General features: G+C 45.6%; 1 protein-coding gene across 4 annotated transcripts in view; it reads right to left on the reverse strand.

The window, feature by feature from the left end:
- MAGI2 (membrane associated guanylate kinase, WW and PDZ domain containing 2) overlaps nucleotides 1–19,133 on the reverse strand; it is a 2,816,921-nt gene that overhangs the window by 262,988 nt on the left and 2,534,800 nt on the right. For 3 of the 4 annotated variants that reach the window (XM_086967327.1, XM_086967326.1, XM_086967330.1), the window contains one exon: nucleotides 13,483–13,524. The exons of the other annotated variant lie outside the window; for it this stretch is intronic. In XM_086967327.1, the coding sequence (XP_086823453.1) occupies nucleotides 13,483–13,524 (42 nt within the window). The remainder of the gene's footprint in view (nucleotides 1–13,482; nucleotides 13,525–19,133) is intronic. 4 annotated transcript variants of the gene reach the window in all.

The following is a 19,133-nucleotide window of genomic DNA, read 5'->3' on the forward strand; positions in this document are numbered from 1 at the left end:
TTTATTGCAGCAATGAGCTCAGTCTTTGCTGCCCTACAAGAGGAGGTGTACCAGGTGGGAACATGGGTCTTTTTCTTTCTATTGGGCACCACCGGGTAGAATACCTCAGCCAGATCTCTTACAAGATCCTGATGGATATCGCCCAGTTTCTCATTGTATTCCGAGGTTCTTGGTGCATTTAGAAGTGCATCCACCTCCATGAACCTTGGGAGTGCCAACTCGTATAGCTTGCTAATGGTCTCTTCTGAGCTCACAAGCTTCCCCCACTTGACCCTGCGCCTATTGGTTGTAAGGACCAATTCCCCCGTGTCTCCCCCTGGGTTTTCTGCCACTTCGCCCACTAGATGGATGGGCCACTGAATATTTAAACAAAGGGCATTATGGTCACTATCTGACCTGTTTATTACCCTGAAGTCGAGGACTTTGGGCCAGAGTGTAATGTCTACCATGATGTAATCTAGCCTCGACTCGTGACCCCTCCTATTGAAGGTACACACTGAGGGAGTGTCGGAAGGGGTACGACCATTACAAGCCCTCAGTGCGTAGTTCAGGGTTAGGGACATAAGCTGTATTGCCAGGGGGGACCAAGCTTTGGGATAGGGGGAGGACGAGGGTGGAACCCCCCAGTAATCATCCTCGGCCGTGAGGGCACCCTCCGCCATGCCCTCCAAAGGTTCAAAGTGGCAGTTGAAGTCTCCTCCAAGCACCACCCTGAGATCTCCCGGGAGTTGCCCCAGGAAGGAGGACAGATCATTTAGGGTTGGAGATTCGTTTGGTGCGGCAACCGGTCGCGAGTAGACGTTCACAATAGCCCAAGATGGTTTACCAGGCCATGTGAGCCGGACACACTGGATGTCCTGCGAGAACGTGTGCACCAGTTCCGCCTGACACCCAGCGTGGCTCGCGATCCAGATTGCCAGACCACCTGACGGCCTCCCCTTCCCACCCCATTTGGCAGGGATTTCAAATACTTCAAACCCGCTCCTAGTTGCGGTGTCCCTCGCCCATGTTTCCTGGAGAAGGAGGATGTCGCTACTGCCCACTAAATGATCCCACTCCGGTGTGCCTTCCTTATTTGCAATGCCCGCTACATTCCATGAGACAATTCTCACGCCCTGATCTATTGGTGAGGGGCCTTGACCTACAATAGGGGGTTGACCAGGGGCTGTGGGTGGCTGAATTCCTAGCAAGGCAGTAGTGCACTCCGTGATAGCGGATGGACCAGCCAACTCCGCCCCCCCGCATTGCAGGGTGCGGTCAGTCCCGTTGTTGTGATGAGACCCCTGTAAGCCCAAACTGTCACCTCTGCTAAGCGGTCGGGCTTTGGCATTATCCTGCGAACCGTGTTCAGTCGCAGGGGCTGTAGCCATTCCCACCCGATTGTGCACCTCAACTGTAGCATTGACCTGCAGGCCCGGTTTAGTCACAGGGGCTATACTTTCTCCCACCTGACTTAGAGCGTCATGCACCCTCTTCCCAGGGCTGGAGGAGGTCTCCCTGAATTGTGGTCAATCGACCTGGTCTAGGCAGGAAAACCTATTATGGTGTATGAAGTTTGCCTGGGCATGTGGTGGGTGGTGCCTTGGTCTATAGCGTGAGCCATCCACAGCAAAACCTACTCTAGTCCACCCCTTCTCCCCCCCTACCTCACTAGTGCTTACATTTGGGTAAAAGTATGAGAGGGGGACAAGTTCAATATTGGACTTGTCAGGCCTTACAAGCCAGTTGGAAATGTAGTTAGCTACATGGGGGCTTTTAAAGCTTATGATGATACAGTCCCCTGCCCTGTTCTTTGGGGTGTGACCAATCCAAGGGATCCTCCTGACCATCAGGACCTCGCCTTTCAAGTTAGGAGGCAGCGGCCTGTTGATACTAAGCCAGCTTATCACCTTGTTACGTAGCGAGTCCTGGGGCTCCCTCATGTCACCAGTTAACTCAGGTACTCCCACCATGATAACCGTATATGGGACTGCTTCTGGGGGCAGATTCACCACCCTGCGCCTGTCAAAATGGGGAGCGGGACCATCAGTGGGGCCGTTAGTAGGGTTCGCTCCTCCCCCTATCTGTGGCGCAGGAATTTGCTTTGATCTCCTAGGGGCCGGGACAGGGGGCCTAGGTGCCGAGGGTAACAGAGGGTGCGTCTGGGGGACAGGTGCACCGTCTGTACCTGGCAGCACCCTGTTGGCGCCCTGAGGTGGTGCAGCGGGCCGCAGACTATTCCCCATGGAAGCCCGGGGGACTGGGGGGGCATTTGTCACATTTGTGGCTGACCCAGAGCTATTCCTTAGGTGAGTACTTTCCAGTGCCTTCAGTCTGGACTCTATGGCGTCCAGTTTAGCTGCGATGGGGTTTAGCAAGTTCTTCATGATGTCTGTGAGTGATTTGATTAGTAAATCAGTGCTAGAAGAGGTTGCCCCGCCGAATACAAAAGGGCCCGGGGGCAGGGATAAGGAGGCGGGAGCTGGAGAGCCCATGTGATTCGACCTGGTCCTTGATATGTTGAGATCAGGAGAGGCAGAGATGTCTGTAATGTCAGTCTGGTTTGGCTCTATTGTATCGACTTTGGCCCTCTTTGCCTTCTTTGCTTTCCTGGACCTTTTCCTTTTGGGAGGCTGTTCCACTCTACTGCCTACCGGATCTGTAAGCAGGTCGACCTGGCCTGCGTCTTGCAAGACTGGTCCCCTACTTTCCAGAATGGTAGGATGGTCCGAGATCCCAGATAGCCGAGAGGAGTTCCTGTCCCTCTGCATCAAGGGAGTCCTTAACTGCTGGAGGACCGACTCGATCGTCTGATCGATACTGTCCATTAATGACATATGGGTAGCATCCAGTGGGATTGGTGTACTAGCGTCTGTGGAGAGAGTATCCCCCTGATCCAAAAACACACTTTCCGAACCCATCTCAAGGGGCGCCTCTGTAATAGACGAGCATTTACTGGCTAAGTTGCTCGCCTTAGGGAAAAAGTTTTCCAGGGTGCTTGTACCTTGTTGGGCGGACTTGCTTCGTGAAGTTCTGGTCGCCATTATGAGATATGTGAGGGAGGCTACAGGGCCGGGAGCGTCAGAGGGGTGGCCCGGTCCGGTCTCTGCCGGCCTCTAACGGCCTAGAACGGCCCGCTCTTTGCCCGGTCTTCGCCCCGGTGACCGCCCCGCGCGCGTCCCGCTACGCGCGTGAGGAGGTTCTCCTAAGTATGACAATGGGGCGTGGCACTGGGAGGGGGCGCGAGGCGCGGCGGGAAGAGGAACCAGCTGGCGCTGCCAGATGGACTGCTGGTCCTCGCAGTCCCGCTCGCCTCCGCCTCTCACCTCCGCTGCGGCCGGTCCAAGAATCAACAATCCCCCAGCTGTGTGGAGGCACCAAACCACTCCTGTGGCAAGGAAAGCAGGCAACAGTCCAAACTCCTCACACGAGCGGCTCCCGCGGAGCGGGGGCCGCGAGGAGTAAAAAGCACTTTCAGGCAGGGGGGCGTGGCACTGGGAGGGGGCGCGAGGCGCGGCGGGAAGAGGAACCAGCTGGCGCTGCCAGATGGACTGCTGGTCCTCGCAGTCCCGCTCGCCTCCGCCTCTCACCTCCGCTGCGGCCGGTCCAAGAATCAACAATCCCCCAGCTGTGTGGAGGCACCAAACCACTCCTGTGGCAAGGAAAGCAGGCAACAGTCCAAACTCCTCACACGAGCGGCACCCGCGGAGCGGGGGCCGCGAGGAGTAAAAAGCACTTTCAGGCAGGGGGGCGTGGCACTGGGAGGGGGCGCGAGGCGCGGCGGGAAGAGGAACCAGCTGGCGCTGCCAGATGGACTGCTGGTCCTCGCAGTCCCGCTCGCCTCCGCCTCTCACCTCCGCTGCGGCCGGTCCAAGAATCAACAATCCCCCAGCTGTGTGGAGGCACCAAACCACTCCTGTGGCAAGGAAAGCAGGCAACAGTCCAAACTCCTCACACGAGCGGCACTTTACTCCATGTCACTAGGGGCAAGATGTTCCAGCCCCGGTCATGTATTCAATAATATAATGTATTTTGAAAGTTATAGCTCTTGTACAACTCATATGCAGGGCCGGCCCTAGGCATGTGCAAAGTGTGCACCTGCACAGGGCCGCCAAACCCCAGGGGCCGCCACGACTAGGATCGGAAGGATCAATGATACAATGCAATGACTCGCATCGCGTGGACATCACCTTGTAGGTGTGTAATATGTGCACGGCCCCTTAATCCTGACCATAGAACAAACCGCCGGCAGCAGGATAGCTTTGCCTGCCACACTATTGCTTGTCTTAAATCAGCGTATATTGTGGGCTCCTAACACCATACTGATACATGTTCCCGAACGCTAAATTGCTCCCCTTCTCATGTCACGTTTGTGATGATTTGTAAAACAGTTCAGCAGGTTAGTGCACCTGCAGAGGATGCCTTTAACTGAAAGCTACAGGTTATAACCCCCTTAACGACTTGTCATTTCTTTTGGCTGGGTAACAAGGATCGGACTGAAACTGAAAATAGGCCTTGGCTCTATAATAAAGGTGTCCCACATTAGTGAATGAGTAAACTACAAACGGACCCCTTTTTGAACAGTGGGTCATTTTGAGAGTGTAAAGACAAGCTGAATAAGTGTTTTGCAACGTACGGAATACTGAATTGATTTGTGCTTGCGGCAGACAGGGTTTGTTTTAATATCAGGAAAAGCAACAATAAAAACCTGCCCTGCATACCATAAAACAAGACCGCAAATAGCACACAAAAACGGCCTATACACTGAACTGTCATACCAGCCTTTCAGACACTTCCTGATTGCACTACATGCCACTCAGACCCTGACGTGGCTACTGAAGTAGGATGCAAGCAGTGGCAACACTCTGTGCTCGCAATTAACCCATAAAAGGCCCTTTAGTATGTGATGTAGATATGCCCAGGGTTCCATACACCTGAGTCATGCCATATTTTAACATTTTTACAAACTATTCAAGTAAAGTGGTTAATTTCACACTAAAGGATGGGCCTCTTTAATTATCGGTGCCCTACTGAAAACAGGAGGCGTGTCCCTTTAATAAGGTCCACTTTACTCCCATTTGAAATCTTCCCCCTTTGTCATTCGTCAGGTGTCTCGGGGACAGTGCTGCTACGAATGATTCAGGCTAATGTAAGCCCTCTGACTTTCCCGAGGGTATGCTGTGACTGGGGCTGAGATACATTTAGTACAACCTCTAACGTTGTACAACAGCTGAGGGCAAAGGAGAAATGTGCTAAAACTACACCGACAGAACTAACCTGTGTCGCTGCTGTTGAAGCTGTAGAGTGCTTTACAGCTCCCGGGACTTGGGCAGGCGGCTCCACCTAACAGGGCGCACATTTTTCCGACTTATGTTTTTTAATCGTAATTACTGGACTATGGCGCTAAAGGTCTCTGGTCGAGTTACTTAGACCTGATTGGAAGCTTCCAGAGCTTAGGCTGTCTCGTGTGCCACCGAGTGCAGGTCCGGTAGACGCTTGTTATCTCGTGTAACCAAGGGCTCGTCCTAGCATTAGTGTCATGTCACGCCATCTGTGCACTGACTACATGACTTTGTGTCGCCAACGCATATTTCCACTGGATTCAATACATCAGTGCATTCTGGGAGTTGTAGTAATGTTTTCACACTAAAACCAATCTGATTGTCTACTATAATTCAATAGCTTGAAAAGGGAAAGTGCTGGTCTGGAAATATGGCTTTCTATTAGTACGAGCCATGTTGGTAACTGGCCACCCAAGGCCAGTAGAACGTGTACTTCCTCCTTGTGGCTCGTACATGGTTTAGGTTTCCATGAAGATTTAGCTGCCCGCTAAAGAGATAACTTTTCTCGTTATATTTAGGTTTGACTGCTGGCATTTTTCAGGACTTTAAGTGGGATGAAAAAACCCGGAGGTGGGGTCTTGCAAAGCGGTGTGGCCGATGAAATTAAAGACGAGGCTTAAAAAAAGTAAACTAACAATCTGTGTTGAGCATAGTGGGCTGCCCGACTGGTATTTTGCTGTTTCTGTCATTTCTTCCAAATATATATTACACAAGTAACATTACATAAACATCAAGACAGGGCTATTGGCTCTGTCAGTGGTTGTTAGTTGCATAAAATAAATAAGCAACAACCATGTTTTTGTTGTATATAATATTGATAACACTTCTGTTCTGAAATGAGACTGTGAAAGAACTAAAACGAGTCTCTTTGAAGTTACATCAAAGGCTCTGAGCAGTGGTACTAGCCAGGCATGCTGTATTGGAGTATGTTTGTGAAGCTCTGCCTACATTTTTCATTGGCTTTTGTCATTGTCCTTTGTAAATTCTGGCTTCTGATTCATTAATAGGCATGTTATTCCCTCCTTAGTACCACATTGTCTTCACCTGTAACCTCCTATGAGGACTGGCTGATGTACTTCTGTTGTTACACGGCATGTCTTATTTAGTCTGTAAGCACTATCTTTTTTAATGAGTTTCTCCTACTGCAGGCACAACATGTTTTCCTGCAACATTCGGCGCGCCATGCCATGCGTTCTTTTACTTTCCAAGCAGCCTGGGACAATGGCGGCCACTTCTTTGTAGTGAAATAGGTCTCGCATTTACAAGAGTTTGAGCTATTGACACTGTAAATGACAATGCCTTTTATTTGTGTTGACAAAACAGATAAATAAAAGGCATTGTCATTTCCAATGCCCATTGCTTAAACTATCCTAAATACGAGATATATTGCATTACAAATGTTTGTTTTTTCAGAGAGAGTACAGAGACTGAGGCTGAGGCTGCTTCCAAAGCTCTTCCACTACTGGGAGCCCTACCCCGCCAATGCACCTCAGGCCTGACTCACAGCCCTACTGGCTGTTGCACTGCTCGGACCTTCCTAGTTGCAGGTGTCTGCCAGCGGACCTCAGTTTGACAAGCAACAGTACTGAACCCCCGATGTAGTTCTGCCAGTGACCCGCAGTCCCTGCTGGCGGTAGCCAAATAGGACACAATGCCCTCCTCCTCCTAAATTGTATCGTTCTGAGACGAATTCGGAAGGGTAGGAGCAGCCGCAGGTACTGGTCATCTAACGACTTTTCTGGACGTATTATTAAAACACCTTCCTGAGCTCCGCCCCGTCCGGACCCCCTCTTCCGGGGCCGCCACCTACGCTCCCTGCACAGGGCCACCATGAGCCTAGAGCCGGCCCTGTCATATGAATCAGTTCAGTCTGTATTAGCATGGCTTATGGAAGGAAAATTGTGCCAGAACATGGTTTGCCAGTTTTGAGTAGGCCCTTAGTTAATGTATTTGGGAGTGGAGTATTTGATTATCTATTGGCGATGTAGTAAAGTATGTTAGTAAAATATGTTTGTGCTAGGTCTGTTATCAGCTCTTCTTTTGTCTCTCTAAAAGTAAGAAGTCCATTTTCAGAGCCACAGAGTAGGGTCTATACTGATAGGCTAAAGAGCCATTCCAAGGATTCTGACTGGCTGTCTCATTCTTAACAATAAAATGAAGGAGCTAATCCCCTTTGGCATCCAGGAAGGATCTGTGGGAGCTGGCCAATGAAACAGAAAGCCCACTTTGCAGGCCAAAACGATTGTACCAGTCCTGTAAAGGGAGCATATTCTGTGCTGCCAGCTTCTGAAATTCCACCGGTGTGCTGTAGGCTCTGAAAGCAATGCCAGACTAGGAGCTGGCTTCTACTTATTAGTAGAGGCGCTGGGGATACTCTACATCTATTAATGCATCTGCCAGTTCTACGATGGGTGTCAGGGCCCCTCCATTTGATATTACTGGGATAGAAGTTCAATCAGCCCAAAAAAAGTTTTTAAAAATGGACACAAAGGTTTTCTACGTGTTTGGCTTTTTGAGGTTTCCTCTCAGCAAATTATGAACAGTCTGAGGGAGCATCGCAGAAGAACAGAGCCATTTCCCTCCCTGTCTTTTAGGTAAGAAGTAGCTCCTGCATAGTTCAATGGGTCGTAGGCGGGTTACTAGGCTCATTGCCCTTTGCCAGAAGGCCAACAGTGGCTTTTTCTAACACTCCCCTTATCATGAACCCTCACAGGTGGCACAGGCCCATAATTATAGAAGGTACTTAACTACCATTATTGCCCGCAGGCGCAAGTAATAACACTTATTTACAGCATGCCGTGGAAAGTTTGTTATCTGATGGACAATAAACACGCTTAGAAAGATGTTGGCCCAGAAACAAAACATACTATCCATAGATTTGCTTCATGTTGCAATAGAAATGCAAACTTTTTGCTGTCGCTGCTTCGCTCATCTTGACTCATCATGACATAATAGAGCACCGTCTTATAAGAAAACACATTAATCAACCAGCCTTCTCTCCATGCACATTTTCCTAAAAGCATTGATGAGTATATCATAAGTTGGTTGCCTTTCACCTTGATTACGCACTCTCTCTTTCATCTCAGGATGCATAATTCAGACGGCAGACTATTTGCTCATTATAATGTCTTTTACAAAGTTCACAAGTACTATATGTGATGCAGAAGAGACCTGTCGGCTCAAATGGTGGCAAGGATGTTGGCTAGTGTTGAAATGTATTAGACCTTTAAACAGACTCTTGATATTATGTAGTAATTTCAATTTCTTGGTAATTTTTCCATCATTAAAGAGCTGGGACTAGATGTATCAAGCCTTTTGCGCATCGCAAAGGCCGAAATTCGCAGAATTTTGGCCTTTGCGAATCGCAAACGGTCTATTTGCATGTTTTGGCATGCATCAAAAATTCACAATTTAAGGAATAGCAAAAATTTGCGATTCCTTATTTTGCCATAGCATTTAAGGAATCACAATTTTGCGATTCCTTAACTGCTATATATGTAGCATTTTACAATTGCGAATTTTGGTTAAGAAATCGCAAATTACCACCAACTTGTAGTTGATGTTAATATGCAAATTCTTTTAAAAATGCACAATTTGGCATTTTTGAAGGTGGCATGTGACGCAAACACATGCCCATAGGGCATGTACGTGCGCCATATGCACACACATGTAGATTTCAGGGGTGCAGCAGGGTGTCTTTGAGACACCACTACACCCTTGAAATTATTCTCAATTTGCGATTAGCAAATTGCAAATCGCAAATTGAGAATATTTTCACAATCATTCCTATGGGCCTCCTCAATTCGCAATGCGAATTCGCAAATAAGGAAGACTAAGAAATCGCAAAAATATAGCGATTTTCTACATACATTCCATTTTGCGATTTCTAAATAGCGATTCCTTAACAATCGCTATTAAGAAATCGCAAATTGGAAACTTGATACATCTGCCCCCTGGTCTCCAAGTTTAAATTTGCGAATGCAAAAGAGAAAATGGTTGTGCGAAAGTCTACTGACTTCCATAAATTACAATTGTGCCAGAAGATTGACTTACATTGAGGTTTTAAAAAAACGCAAAACATTCTGTCAGCCATCAAAGTGAACCTCTCAGTGAAATTCATGCACTATAAAACAACCATGCACATCCACTCTCCACAAATTACTCCTGCAATTCTTTTACAAGGATTTTGACCCCAAAAGCAATCACAAGCAAGGGGCTGTATGGATACAAATTGTTGTTTACAATCTACTCTAACCAAAAACTCAAAGCGATAATACCCCTTCAAGGCCAACCCCTCTCAAAGGTTCTGAGACGCCCAATCTTTGCAGTGATGTGAAAACGTCAAGGCATTATTCTTCATTCCCATCTATCTGAGCTGTGATCACCCATCCAAAACAGGCAACTCATGTTAAACCGAAACTTGATCCTAGCTCATGGGTGACCAGCTATGGATCTCTAGATCCTCAGCCTGGCTATTGATCCAGAGGACATGCACCAAGAAGCCCATGATAAGTGAACACTTTATAAATACAATAAACAATTAGACATGCGTTGGGCTGCCTGAGGTTTGTGAATGTAGGTCATTATAAATGACTTTACAGTTATAAAGTGCAGGACGTGGATAACCGCAAACCACATTAGAGATATTGTGAGTAAAGTAAAAAGGCACATATAAGCAACCCTCATGGAGTATATCACCATTACAGCTCCAGCACAAATGATCATCTACTTATCAGAGGGCACCATCCAACCCCTGATGAAGAACTCTTTCTGAAAACGCAAGGGCACAGCATTTGTATGTAAATGTCCACTGATAAATCTCAGCTGTGTAAAATATGGAATTACATCAGTCAAAGACAGCCATCTCCAAAGTGAAACAGCAACCATTAACATATTTTTCCCTCATTGGGGTCAACACTGTAGTGTAGTTCATATGTCTTGAGAGGAAGGAATTTACCTTAAAATTAAGGGTAAAACGGATCATTGGGAGGGCTAATAATAAAACCTAACCAAATACCATCTAAATAAATGAAAACATATCCACCATAATTGTCCAGCAAGACCCAGGCTTATTACCTCAGTTAAATGCATTAGATATTTGAATTTAATTTTTATAGCCAAAGTTCTACGGTCTATCTTTTGTAATTCTAATTTAATGCTTGGACGAATCAACTTTTGTCATTAAATACAAAAATACAAATAACCCCATTTTTATCTGGAACAATGCTTATAAGTGTCAGGTTACTTCTATTGTCTAAAGTGCCACATGCAGAGCAGATTACATTTATTAATGAAATACTGATTGAGGTTTCTTTCACGTTTTAAGGTTTGCTGAAATGTGGTCTTTATCTTCATCACAAAATGTAACAAACTTCTTCGAAAAAACCGAGATCCACCCTTGTTCGAGCAATTACTTATTTAACCAGGCCCTATACCTTTGCTCGGCCCACCTCAGTATCAACCAGACTTATCACTTCTTCATAGCTCTACCTCTTTTCTTCACGATGCAGCATGGATACCGCTTATCATTCTCTTGGATACATTACAAGGCTTTGAACTAGTGAATGGGCTAGAAATCAAACTACTTATTATCACATCTGAAGGTCCAACCCTCTCTCAAAAGTCTCAGGATACTGTAACCCACTCCTTGGAGACTTGTGATATGTTGACTTATGAGCTTGGCAGGTCTACTAACCAGGCGTTGGTGCTAAATTTGTGAGCTGCAGGCTGCAGACATTTTGAACAGACCTCTATCACAGAGAGCTTAGGTCTTGCTTTCTGGTCATCATCAAGTCGCATAATTGCACATCCACCTACAATCATATCTAAGATCTGTTCTGGAAAAATCCGTTTGGATCTTCTTTTTTCGATTTAAGTCTGCCAGTCTAAACTAGCTACATATGTCTTTGTTATCAGCCGTGAAAAAGTGGGAAGTCAGTCTCGCAGAACATGTGTTGGCTGGCTGTATTGCTAACTGTTTTTGAAGACACTGTTTTCCTTCTGTTTATGCTTTCTAATGAAACATCAATAATTACAGTCATGCAAACTTAGTTTTCAGACCAACAGTGTAATGGATCTGCCAGTATAACGCAGGAGGAACAAGCAAGTAATCTCCACGAAATGAATCAATTTGGAGCTTTGTATCCAGTTTGCTAGAAGATATACCTGCCTATAATAGCCACCTTTAAGAAGATCATAGGATAAGCCCAGCTTATCTCCAGACAGGTTTGATCAGCACATCTGCACCCGGAGCTATTTCTAAAGGAAGAATCCCCTGTCCAGGCAACATTTCTCTTTTAAAAATGTTCACCAAAACATGTGCCTGAATAAGACAGATGTCTCTGTGAAAGGCCCTCTTTGAAGCTCAGAGAGGCCATGAGCCAGTTAGCAGTAATCCTTTTGCAGAGGTCGATTGGGAACAACTTGCGACAAGTTTTGTTTACTGAAGGTATTCTATGCTTCCTGACTTTACCATTTGTTTTCAGAAGTTGGCTACTGGTGGGCAGGTCAATATATTTCACAAGCGTTGGTACAGCAAGGATCTTGATATGTGTCTCGGCAAAGATACAGTACATGAAAATAACTGAGTGTAGGGTGTAGTGTTTTCCCTAGCCTCGGAGTAGGTAAATGACATTGTCACACACGGAGCTTGGTATTACACATCTTTACTCCTCAGCATGTAACTGTTAACTGAACAATCTATATCATGAATTCTACCATCCACACCCAAGCACTTACGTCACTCTTCTATGCAGTCCGCCAGGAACCAAAAGTGGCCTGTCATCTTAAACTCACAAGACACTACATAGGGTATCAAAAAACTAGACAAATGCAAATAAACCTGCTTCAGCACTATTCTGTCTCCATTCAGAATCATTTATGCTGAGATCTCTTCTGAGATAAACACTAGAAGATGTGAGGCCACTAGTATGAATCATTAAGAAAGACTTAATCTATACTGTGCTATCAAATGTTTGTAACCTAAATACCTCGCTGTTGTGATGTAGTAACAACTTAGATCATTAGGAAAAGAAACCCTAAAATAAATACAGTATCTTTATGTTCCTTCAGAAAATGGAGAGGCACAATAGTAGTGAGTGGGTGTAGAAATTAAAAGTGGATTCATTGCTAATAAATGCAAGCTTTAATAGGTGTACCTGAAACAAGGGGTCAACACAATAAATAGGCAATCAAACACTAACTGACTAGACAACACCTCCACTGGAGGCAAGACCACCCTGGAATCTTCAATGCCATAAATCAATGGAGGATGCAATGTACATTGCCGGTCCGCTCTCTTTCATTAGGGAAATTGACTCCTTATCATCTCCCTGAGAGGCTCGTTTAATATTTTTGTTTTCGAATGTAGGAAAATTTGGCTGGTTCCTAAGGCCTAAACTCTGGGAGTTCCAGAGGTGTGTGCCCAGGACACAGATTGTTTTACCACCATGTGTCTTTCAGTTGAATCTGGTTTGTGCTCTCCATGTTATTTTGTCTGGACTAATGTTTTGGCTGGCAGGATAGTGTGGGTTCATGCACTTCAGACCAGTTCTGGAAGTTGTTCCAAATAATAGCTTGCCTTCTGCCTAAGAGATAAGCCATAAGAAAAAGCATGTCAGTGTGCATTCCTCAATATTAAAGTATAATTGTGGGTTTAATTGCTGCATTGTGTGGTGTTGCTGGATTAATGTGGAAAAAAAGCTCAAACTGTTTACTGATGTACCATAATGCACAGAAACATTTTTCATATGCCTCGTCCATTGATGGTGCTTTCAATTCTTATTTATGAGATTAACTGTTTGCTTCATGGATAAAGCTGTGCTGTGTTTTCTTGCAGAACATGTTGCAAAAAAGCGGATTTCAATTTGCATTGTTCATGAAATATAATTATACACTATGACTAAGCAGTGAAATGCAATTTACTGAGAAAATATTTTACAATATTTGAAAAAGCATTCAAATTATAAGTAGATGCATTGGGTTAACGAATGGACATTTAAAGATCATGCTGAAAAGAATTTAAAAAAATGATGTGCACAAAACAGAAGGATGATTGGCCAAGCACAGCTGGCCATAACAATGATCACGGACAGCACTGCTACATGAACACAAAATGGAGGATGGTCATTTCACAGGAAAATGGGAGCCAAAGAATACTTGCCAGATGGGTCCACTCGAAAACCAGCCCTTGTTGGCACTTGCTCTGAATGAGAAAATGGGGAACTCGGTGAGGAATAAAATCCCAAAGATAGACATAGATGCATTACTATGTTCTATGCTGTATCACATAATTGCAAATATACATCTTCCATTTTCCTGCATATTAGACAGATGGGACTGTATATTAGTTGAAAGGCTTGGTAGTGACTCGATCACAGCAGTGGGAGGAGTGTTGGCGACCCCTGCGTTTGCTGGCCTGCAACGACCGCAGGTAAGAGCCCACAAAACTCGTGCCAGCCGGGGCGGGCGTCCTGGGGCGTCCCCATCCCCCCCTTGCTACACCGCTTGATCACAATAGTGAATGATGCAGCCTTGCTAAAATAGGAGGGCCTTAATGGGATGACAATTTTTTTACATCTGGTTTTGAAGTCTGTGCCTATTGCGATTTGGGTGCACATACTGCTAGATTGCATGGTTTTAGCAATAACATTCACCACCATACTCAAACGGGACTCAAAGCAGTGCACTAAACAGATGGATGCAAACTATTTATCACTTATTTGTGCCCATTTTCTTTAGAGTAAACGCTAAATTGAGAGATAAATCCCACTAAAAACAACATTTATACCACCAGGTTTAGAACTAAAAGCTAATAGACTTTAACCATTAGATTTTTAAATATTAATTCCTAGACTAAAGAAATTAAAATTATAATCTGGGCAATATCAATGCTGTAACTGTAAAAGTCAAAGAAATAAATGGCTGTGATAAAAAGTTTCCACGAATAACAGACCAGTTTTTTTGTGGATTTTAAAACCGAAATTCATCTAAGGTTACCTGCTGACCTTTGCTGGAAGAGGAGGTTTTTTATGAAATGCATCTACAAATGTGATTTGTATTTAGTCATACCCTTGTTTGATGTTTCTTATTTAATTTATATTTCAAAGGCAAGTTTACTAGCCCGAGTCACAAAAAACAGTTTCATTTACAACATTGGAAAATTATGGCTGCATTTAGTCGAGGCCAACACCAGTTTACTTATTTCACATGGCATATATGATGTAAATACAAGTTTAAAAGTTGGTTTATTTAAAAAAAATTATAATAATCTAAACCTGTTTTCTTATTCTAAGTCTATATAGTCTGCATATGTCCAGGATTAGGAAATATGAAATTTACGAGGTAGTTTTTAATTTCTGTTTTCTTTCTCTTTATAAATAATTTTCCTCTCTTATTTTCTTTTCTTACAATTCACCCTATGAAAGCTGTAGAAACATGAGCACTTTCCGACAATTTCAACATCAGTAACTATCACCTGCAATATGTTAAAAGAAACTGTGGGAACTGACTAGTATCGCTGTATACCTGGTTAATGCGCAAGTAAATACCGCTGAAATGAACGGGTGGTGTGATGCTACTCGCAGCTGACTCGTCTGATTATTCGATTATTTACATAGCACAAGGAATTCCATCTCAATCAGCCTCCAAGGCATATAAAACAATATACACAAGCATTACTACCAACGGAATATTAACAATTATATTTTTTCTCAAGTGAAGGCACACTGAAATACTTTCATCTACAGGCTAGAAAAAAATGTGTATGTAAGTTAAGCAACAGACCTGAAGAAATAATAAAGGATTATTTGATTCGTTTTATGTTTCTTATGAACAACTGTGGTGTTTGATCCATAAAGAGAGGAACAAAACATCGGGGTGCATTGTTACTTGAAACTAACTGATAACCGCAGTATCCCAAATTTGGCTCTGCCCAGTAGGAGAGTGTTCAGCAGATGTTCTTATTTCAGAAATTGTTATATCCCCGACATAGAGTCAAAAGGACTAAAGCCGTGGTAAGTATTGGTGGTAGGGTAAATGTTACTGTTAGGGTGAGGGTTAAAGTTGGATTTGTGTGTTGGATTTAGGATTATTGTGAAGTGAAGATTACGCCAAGGACCACAGTTAGAGTAAGAGTTAACATTAGTGTCAGGATTAGAGTGAATGTGATTGTCGGTGTAACAGAGTCAGCAGTCTAGTAGTTGGGTGGGTGGAGTTAGCCGGGGCCAAGGGTAGAGGAGGAGTGTAGGCAGGAAAGGGGCAGATAGGATAGGGACAGGGACAGAGAAGGATGCAGTGAATAAAGCTCCTTAAAATATAAAGAAGTGTGTCTGTCGTTCTTGGGTCAAGACACGACAACTGGCGACGAGGGTGGGATGAAGCAGCCTGCTCTCCCTGAACCCTGTAAACAGCGTCCTGTCCCTGGGGCATCGGCTGAAGAACAGTTGTGGTCGCGACATAGGTGCCCCGAGGAAACTGCCGCCTAAAAGAAGAAGCCAGCAGCCAGTGTCCCAGCTCCGCGATTCAGAGATCGCGTGGAGCCGTGTGAGAGAAGCGCGGACGAGCGCCAAATGAAATTTTAAACCCGTTGCCGTTTCGCTCCCAAAAGTGGAAGTGAGCCTGGGAGCCGTGCGAGGCTAATGAAGAAACTGGGAGCCCACCCCAGACTTCCTGAAAAGCCCTGAAGGTCGAGATCGTCTGGAGAGGTGTGGAGAGCCATGGGGAAGTTGAGAAACCCCGTGTCGAGATTGCCGAAAGTTGGAGCTCACCCCCGATGCGTGAGGAACGGCATACAGACACTTGAAAGAAATCGGGAGCTGACCCCTAGCCTACCTGAGGGTGCAAGTGGACAAGAAGCACAAGAGAGACTGAGGGAGACCTGTTGCCTGCCAGGAAAGCTGCCGGTGAGTGCCGTGTGAGCCTGGAAGTCGAATGCAGCCCCAAACCTCGTGGTGTATGGGAGTCTTAAGTGAGAGGCCATCTTAGAGTCAGGCAACCTAAAGGGACACCCCTGTGCAATTCGGGAGTGGCCATCTTGAAGTCAGGCGCTCCAGTGACAAACAAGCATTGGTGCACATGAACAGTTGAAAATAAACAAGCACAAGTTAATGCAAGCAACAAGTAATAAACAAGCACGAGCAAAAGCAAATGTGGTATTACAAACAAGAACAAGTCAATACAAACAAGAAATAATAAACAAGCATAAACCAAAGCAAATAAGAAATAGCAAACAAGCATGAGTACCTGCAAATAAGAAACAATAAATTAACACAAGCCAAAAGAAAAGAAAAGGGAGGAAAAGATGTGCTCTCACGATGGTGACTCCGAACACCTCCCCACAACGAAACAACGTCAAACCAATCATCACGGGGGTGTCACATCTGCGGCCTCCAGAACCCCTAACTCTGACCACTGGAGGGAGCATGGGCCCCAGATGGCAGGAGTGGTTTGAGGATTTTGAGGACTACATTAAGGGATCGAAGGTGACAGCAGATGAGGAAAAATTGATTGCCCTCCGCAATTTGGCGGGCCGGGAAATTAGTAAGATAATCAAAGACCTTACTCCTGCGGACGTAGGAACTTATGACAAGGTGCGTGAAGCCCTGAACAAGAAATTCCTCCACAAAAGGAATGTCGATTATGAACGACATGCGTTCCATCAGGCATGTCAAGGAAAAGAAGAAGCAATGAGCACATTCATTACCAGACTGCGGCGATTATCGAGACACTTTGAGTTTGACACTTTTTCAACAGATGCTGCCATTAAATCACAGATCATTGATGGATGCCACTCTGAGACGCTCCGGAGGCGACTGCTGAGAAAACATCATGAATTAGATGATATCGAAGAAATGACTCACGTCTATGACCAGGCGGAATAACATGCTAAGAGCATTGAAACTGGACGGAATGTAAGCCGAGAACAGGTGTGTCGAGTACAGGCCAGCAGCAGCAGTCGTCGAAACTCAAGGGAGAAACAATGGAGACCTCGGCTGTCGTCCCGCCAACGACACACTGAGCATAGGAGGCGTGACCCAGGTCGAAGGGAAAGGAAGCCAGAGAAAACAAAAAGGTGCTATAGATGCGGATATGACTATCCACACATCGACGCATGCCCTGACATGGGTCAGCGATGCCGAAGATGTGGGCGGATGAATCACTTCGAGGCAATGGGTGGGGAATATCAAAAGGAGAGACGGAGTGAAACAACGAGGCCATCTCGCTCTGATGCCAGAAAACACCACATACGAGCAGTCCAGTACAGGCCGAAGTTGTCCTCGGGCTCGTCACACTCCAGTCGGGAATCACGAAGATCTCCGTGGGAACGGAGATCGACGTCCCGAGAATCTAGATCAACATCCAGAGATTCTGAATATACAGTTGAATATGCGAACATGATTGCGGACCCTGACCAACTCAAAAAATATCCACGTTTGGACATCAGTGTCGGGAATCATGAAACCAAATTTGTATTAGACAGCGGAGCTTCACAAAATTACATTCCGGTCACTGAATATGAGAGGATGAAGCCCCAGACACCCTTGACTCCTGCACACGTCCGAGTATTCACCTGGATGTCCAAGACGCCACTTCCCTGCTTGGGGAAGTTTCCAACAACACTCAGACACAAAACCGTATCCATACCAGCCTTCATTCATGTTATTGAAGGCCCGGAGGCGGACTGTCTTCTCAGTCTACCGACTGCAGAGCGCCTCCGACTTGTCGAGATTCTTTATAGGGTCAGCGATGATCCGGACATTATCCATAAATTCCCCAAATTATTCCACGGATTAGGAAAAATGAAAGGGTGCCAAATTCGTCTTCACATAAATGAACAGATCAGACCAGTGGCACAACATCCCTGACGTGTACCGTTTCACCTCCAGCAAGCTGTAGAGGATGAACTTCAAGAACTGTTATCAGCAGACATCATTGAAAGGACCGACGGTCCGACTCCATGGGTGTCGTCAGTAGTCATCGTACCGAAGAAAGGCACTCCTGGCAAAGTGAGGCTGTGTGTCGACATGCGGCTCCCCAACACAGCCATTGAGAGGGAACGTCACCCTGGGCCACACCTCAGAGACATGATCTCTGCACTGAATGGAGCAAGGGTGTTCTCAAAGCTTGATTTGAACAAGGGGTACCACCAGCTGGAGTTGCATGCCAAATCTCGCTACATCACCACGTTCGCAACCCACCTTCGACTATTTAGGTACAAACGACTGAGCTTTGGCGTTTTCTCGGCTGCAGAAATCTTTCAGGAGGCAATTCGACAGATCATTTACCACATCCCCAACACTTTAAATTACAGTGACGACATCCTTGTGTATGGATCTAACATTCAAGAGCATGACAAGGCTCTAGATCGGGTGTGCCATGCCCTACTAGAAGCCAATTTGACACTTAACAAAGACAAGTGTGAGTTCCACCAATCCACTCTAAAGTTTTTCGGTCACATATTCTCCGGTGCCGGAATGAAGCCCGACCCAGAAAAGATAACTGCTCTGAATGAGACCAAGAGCCCTCAAGATGTTAGCGAACTGAGATCATTCCTGGGCATGGCCAGCTACTGCGCTCGCTACATAAAAGACTATGCAACTATTAGTCATCCGCTTCGGACTCTCACAAAACAAGGTCAACCGTTTGATTGGTCCCCCCAGTGTGAACAGGCCTTCAGAGAAATTAAGCAGGCGGTGGAGTCTGCCGATAATCTTTCATACTTCAGTCCCCACAGGAAAACAGAGATAACAGTAGATGCCAGCCCCGTGGGTTTGGGTGCGATTCTGGCGCAGTATGAAAATGACTCTGATCAGA

This window comes from Lissotriton vulgaris, chromosome 1_1 (assembly GCF_964263255.1).
Source record: "Lissotriton vulgaris chromosome 1_1, aLisVul1.2, whole genome shotgun sequence".
Lineage (NCBI taxonomy): Eukaryota > Metazoa > Chordata > Amphibia > Caudata > Salamandridae > Lissotriton > Lissotriton vulgaris.